Genomic DNA, 6,500 nt, shown 5'->3' with positions numbered 1-6,500 from the left:
GTCACTTGTGGCAGGTGCAGAGCTTAGAGAGGCCATAGCTTTCTGCCAGGTGGAAACCATTGCTCCCTGGTCGAGCTGGCAGAGCTTCAGCGGTCTTTCTGCATGCCCTACCACGCCCTGTTTGCCTGCCCTAGTCACTAGCGCTCCTCAGGGGCTTCTTTTATGGGGGGGCTTGGCCTCCGTTGCTCCTGGCGCCGCCCAGGTCTTGTCAGCCACTGTCGCACGAGCTGCGGGCTCCTGGTGGCTCTCTCGGCTCCCCCTGAGGTTCCCCCATTTCGGGAAACCCCCCTGTGCACCACGCTAGAGTGCTTCGCTGCAGATCATGACGGCACCGGAGCTGCTCACCTCAGCGATGTAGCTTTATTGGGTATCTTCTCTGACACAACCCCTTGAACATGTACTTACTGAAAATGAGGTGTTTCCTCATGCTGCTGAGGGATACAGAAATGAGAACAACAAAAAGAAGCCACAACATGGTGCATCATGGTAATGTTTTACACCACAAGAGATAAATCTGCAGCATTTATTTTTCAGTTTCTAAGTAAGTAGTTTGTTTCTTATCTAGCATTTAAATAGTCATTGATCTTTTGAGAAAAAGCCCATATAGTAGGTCATCATGACTGAAGGAAAAGGAAAACTTACAAATACATACATACACAAAGACAAGAAATGTCAACACCACTTTACCACTTTTGTATTTTATTGTGGAACTGAGTTTGTTTCCTTTACATCAAATATCCTCAATGGAAGAGAGGGGACACTGCACACAAATATAAATGCACTACATATTACTTTCACTGGAAACTAATTTTCTACATTAGATATGACTGGATAGAATAGAAGTGATGCAGGATTATAGGACATAATACCATACGCAGCTGCAGACTGACACAAACACCATTCAGAACAAGAGAGGAGGTGTATGAGGTGCTTCTCAGCCAGCAACAAGACTGTTTCTTTCCATAGTTTGGAAGATGATGACTGCATGCAAATGCGTGAAAGCATATTTCAGATTTCCTGGTTTACAGTTGTGATTACAGCCCAGTCTTAAAGAGGTAGCTCTGCCATCTAGAGCTCCTAGCTAGTCTAGTACAGAGAAGCTTTTTTCTTCTTTCAATATTTATGTGCCATTGTTTTATTTAGTTACTTATTTTTTTAGATTTTTTGTAAAGTCACAACAAACAGACTTTTTTTCTTTTTTAAATTTTAAATAGCAAACATTTTTAACCAGGTGAATAATATAATTGCATTCTAAGAAATGCTTACCCCTAGTTGCTTTTAGTATTTCATTCAATTAAGTGAAAAGATGAAAGCTTACAGTTTCTTACAAGTGTAAACATTATACTTTTTCCTTTTCTAATAAATCCAGACCAACAAAATTACTATTTCTCTCAAAACATCATTAATGAGCAAGAACTTCTTGCAACAGATGAACAAAGAGAAGCATATGACAGAAATGTCCTAAATGCACAGTAAGTGCTCTTTGGAGCACAAGCTTTGACTTGCTTGTGGTGGGATGGATTGAAAATTCAATTAACAAATTGATTAAATCTTTGTAAATGAACCAGAACTCTCCTAAAATGCATAAGCTATCATAGACAATTAAAAAAAAAACATTCATATACACAGTTAGCTCCATTCACCACAGTATGTAAGATAATAAAAAAATCAAAAGTGAATTCTGTGAAAGATGGGGTGAAAAGTAGAGGTCAATGAAGTCAGGCCCACCACAGGACTTTGAAAAGGCATGCAAGAGAGGCCATGTCCAAGTTCAGGAGTGGGGTGTGATCTCTAAAGTTAATTCTTCATTGAATTTTATGAAGCGGTATAGTAATAGCATAAAGATCATGACTGGGGATGCTATTATGGGTAATACCATCATTTAAATGGAGTGTCCTATTGAATCTTTACAATTAATCAATAACAAACCATGCTCCTAGAAATCTATGCTGATCAACAGCACTCATCATTAACGTACACAGTACATTTTGATGACTGTTAGTAAACTAATTGTGTAGTATTATGATTAGCACAGTTAGATTAGTTCCACAGGCAGGAAAGACATTAAGGGCAAGAGGAGCTAATGGAGGAGTTCATTGCTGTGTTACACCCAGGCATGATTACCATTTAAAAGGGAATGGATGGAACAGGCATTACAATACCTCAGAATAGCCAGACTGGGTTTTTAATATTCTTGTTTTTTTAAGCCGATCTTAACATTTTAAGATCAGCTGTAACTGCCTAATTATTACTATTTTTAAAGTAAAACAAATGCTTGAGCCATCACAAACTTACTTGGGGAAATTTAAGGCTTGATTCTAGTTTCATTTACAGTAGGACCAAATGACTGTTACTTCCCTGATTGTAGTGAAATTGCTCCTGATTCACAACAGTAAGTGGCATAAGTGAGATTAGTCTCAGGACCATTGCTGTACTTAGATTTTCTACCAAAGCAGAGGTACAAACCATTTCAGATATTGTCAGAAAATCAGAAAATCTGTTCCCACCCACTCAAAAAGTTTGAAATTTGACCTATATAAGAAAGGAGACAAAGCAGAATTGTAGAAATAGTACAACTATCCTGCCAAACATTTTGCCTATAACTTTGAAGACTATGTATTACAAAAGCAATTTTAAGTGAATGTTTATGAGCCCAGCAAACACACTTGTTTCCACAATACATTGCCATCTGCCTTTTCTGCCATAGTCATTCTGAGTTATTCTTAATGACTTAAAAGGTATAGCAAAAAATAAAACAGCATTACTAGAGATACCTAAAAAAAAGACATTAAAACTAAATCAAAAACCCCAAGAATTGACAATCAGTAATTCACAGCATTAAATCACACAGAATCACAGAATCATTAAGGTTGGAAAAGACCTTCAAGATCATGAAGTCCAAACATTAATCCAGCGCCACCATGTCCCCTAAACCATGTCCTGAAGTGCCACATCCACACGTTTTTTGAACACTTCCAGAGATGGCGACTCCACCACCTCCCTGGGCAGCCTGTTCCAACACTTGACCACTCTCTCAGTGAAGAAATTTTTCCTAATATCCAATCTAAACCTCCCCTGGCGCAACTTGAGGCCATTTCCTCTCATCCTATCACTAGTTACTTGGGAGAAGAGACCAACACCCTCGTCGCCACAACCCCCTTTCAGGTAGTTGTAGAGAGCGATAAGGTCCCCCCCCTCAGCCTCCTTTTCTCCAGACTAAACAACCCCAGTTCCCTCAGCCGCTCCTCAGAAGACTTGTGCTCAACCCCTCACCAGCTTCGTTGCCCTTCTCTGGACACGCTCCAGCACCTCAACATCCTTTTTGTAGTGAGGGGCCCAAAACTGGACACAGGATTCAAGGTGCGGCCTCACCAGTGCCGAGTACAGGGGCACAATCACTTCCCTACTCCTGCTGGCCACACTATTTCTGATACAGGCCAGGACGCTGTTGGCCTTCTTGGCCACCTGGGCACACTGCCGGCTCATGTTCAGCTGGCTGTCAACCAGCACCCCCAGGTCCTTTTCCGCTGGGCAGCTCTCCAGCCACTCCTCCCCAAGCCTGTAGCGTTGCATGGGGTTGTTGTGACCCACGTGCAGGACCCAGCACTTGGCCTTATTAAACCTCATACAGTTGGCCTCTGCCCATCGATCCAGCCTGTCCAGATCCCTCTGCAGAGCCCTCCTACCCTCCAGCAGATCAACATTCCCACCCAGCTTGGTGTCATCTGCAAACTTACTGAGGGCACACATTTATAGGGCCCTAAATCAGTATAAAAAAAACCCTCATAAAAATCAGGAGTGCAAACATATACCTATTAAACAAAAATATCCTAACAATGTAAAATTCAAATAATTTATAAGTAAAGAAAATAAAATTAGGTCATATTTCCCTACATTGTGAAACTTAATACCAGCCATAATGGTGAATCATACAGACTAGCACATGTCTTCATTTTGGGGGCCTTTACACCTTCTTTAAATTCAGATTTGCAAACCTTCTACAATGTAACAAGATTTTTTTATTGGGATAAAATTTCTGAGACTACAAAATCCAAACTGTCTTAAATGACGGAACTGTTCTACATGCTGTTCTGCTGCAAGCAGTATAGAAAAGGAAAGGAAGGGGAAAGGAAGAGAGAGAGGAAGGGGGAAGGGGGAAGGAGGATGAAAGGAAAGGAAAGGAAAGGAAAGGAAAGGAAAGGAAAGGAAAGGAAAGGAAAGGAAAGGAAAGGAAAGGAAAGGAAAGGAAAGGAAAGGAAAGGAAAGGAAAGGAAAGGAAAGGAAAGGAAAGGAAAGGAAAGGGACTTATTTTAGATTATTGCTTATTCTATCTTTTTTTAAGATCTTGTGAGGATTGAGAATGTAGGTTACACCCTTGTAAATATTAGGCAATCAACATTTCAAATCCCATTTTCTGTCATCATCAATAGGTTAATTTTACCACCAGGGTGCACCTCCCCCCGGCCCCAAAAAAGGTACTGGCAGTTGACTATTTTCAATAAATCTTACCTCAATATCCATTCTCACTAGAACCTTAAACAACATTATTATCTTACAAAACTACTTTAAAAATTGCCTTCACCTGAAAAATTTTTCTTTGCATTTTCCTGTAAATGAAAACTTTTGTAAAAAAACTATTAAAAGTTTACGCAGCACTAAAAAAAATGGTTTCTGTACATTTGTTCCCATATTTACTCTTAAATTAAACAAATAAAATAAGGTAAGTCAAAGGAAGGTTGAATACTGTACAGACTCGCAGGTAACCTGTTTCATCATCCTGAATGTTTCACTAAGTTTTGCAACTCTCATACTGGACACCACTTCAATATTGCTTCCACAGTACAAAAGAAACTTTCAAAAAAATGCTCATCTTGCCTTGTTGAGCTGTCCCAGTACATCAATGAATTGTTCACAGAACTAACATACATAAAAACACCAAGATGTTTGACCAGTCATATAGGTTTCTAGTACCACACATGCACACTCACACATCTTTACTGGTGTAACTATGATCCTACACAAATGTTTTATAAATTTGCTGTCTCAACATTAAAAAATAAGTGCATCAAGTTTCTCTGTACATTCAAGTCACTTTCTAAGGCAAATTGTCTACTGTATGTACTCCTAACTGCTTTGGTATTTTGCTTCAGTTAATTGACAGTGGACATGGGTGTTTAAGCATGTGGACTGGTCAGTTCTAACTGGAGTGAGTGGATTTTTACTGGGAGCATGCCTTAGACCAACAATTCTGCATGTTGAAAGAAAGGTTTTAGAATCCTGAATGGGGTTCAGACTATGTGCATATTTGGCCTACGATTGTTATGGTATGTCAGTATGCAGAGTTCAAATTAAAGTGGAAAACTGCTAATGAGTGTTTAGGTTGTACGTTCCTTCCTAGCCACATTCTGCTGCTTCTTATTTTCTAGCTAATTTAATTCTGTAAAGTAAGGACCTCCTTTGTGATAGCTCAGACTGATACAAATTTAAAACCTCCTTTTCATGTGAGTATATAAACAAACTGCAGTAAGCGATACAGCTATTGCCATGAGACTACTGAAGATCTAATTATTTATTACTTTCTCCTCCTACCCCTCTCTCTTTCTCTCTCTTTGTGTTTCTTTAGAGGGCAAATGCCTCTACTTGGCAGAAGTTAGTTGGGGTTGCTAGTACATGGTTTCCAAACGTTCAGTGGAGATGAACCTGGATCTGTATTATCACAGTAATTTGAACCCTACTATGGGAATGCTGTTATTTCCCTTAGCAATCAGCAAAGACTGAAAAATATTAGTGACTTGCATCACCGTAATACAGTATAGCATTTTGCAGGTATACAGTTCAGCAGTTGAAATAGATGGGTTGAATTTTTAGAAAAGGTGTTTCCAAACTGAAGAATTTCTGGAAACAAAGTTAAATCTTGTGGTGCATGATCTTGTTCTTACAGTTCAATCTTGCATGCAGGAAAAGATTCATCTTGCATAACAACAGTGCTGCTGCTTGCCAAAACCATGATGTTGAGATCCTGTTGTTTCTCATGGGTCTCTTGGTACCATTCCCTCATCACTTCTGAGTCATGAGTTGGGATTAAGGTCACCTGCAACACAAAACAGGAGAACTCTTGAGGAATGGACAACAGAAACAACTCATAAGAAAAATGTCTTTGTAAGAAGTCCTGGCCAACAAGTATGATTCCCTTTTGGAAAGAGTGGATCTTTATGCAATAAATAAATAAATGGATGGATAAAAGGAAATAAACAAACATGTAGATAAGATAAAATTACTGTAAAGAAGCAGTTTATCAAAATAAAACCTTGATTCTCTAAGGTGCTGAGATGCAACTTTCCAGACAAGTAGCAGTCTGTAGTCTGCATCAATAGCTCTTCAGATTATGGACAAATATTTTGTTTACTTATTTATCATGTTGGAAAGGCACATGAAGTTTCCAAGTGTATGTGATTACCATATAAACCATGAAACATTCACTTTTCTTTCCTACTTACAAA

General features: G+C 39.2%; 1 protein-coding gene across 1 annotated transcript in view; it reads right to left on the bottom strand.

The window, feature by feature from the left end:
- Positions 1-5,935: 5,935 nt before the first annotated feature.
- Positions 5,936-6,500, bottom strand: part of LOC309415110 (microtubule-associated protein 1B-like) — a gene marked incomplete at both ends in the record, with an annotated part of 113,618 nt that continues 113,053 nt past the window's right edge. The window contains one exon of the mRNA XM_082012556.1: positions 5,936-6,091. Coding sequence (XP_081868682.1) covers positions 5,936-6,091 — 156 coding nt within the window. The remainder of the gene's footprint in view (positions 6,092-6,500) is intronic.

This window comes from Phaethon aethereus (assembly GCF_964289735.1).
Source record: "Phaethon aethereus genome assembly, chromosome: W".
Taxonomy (NCBI): domain Eukaryota; kingdom Metazoa; phylum Chordata; class Aves; order Phaethontiformes; family Phaethontidae; genus Phaethon; species Phaethon aethereus.
The sequence above is the reverse complement of the archived record's forward strand: the minus strand, read 5'-3'. Positions and strand labels throughout refer to the sequence as shown.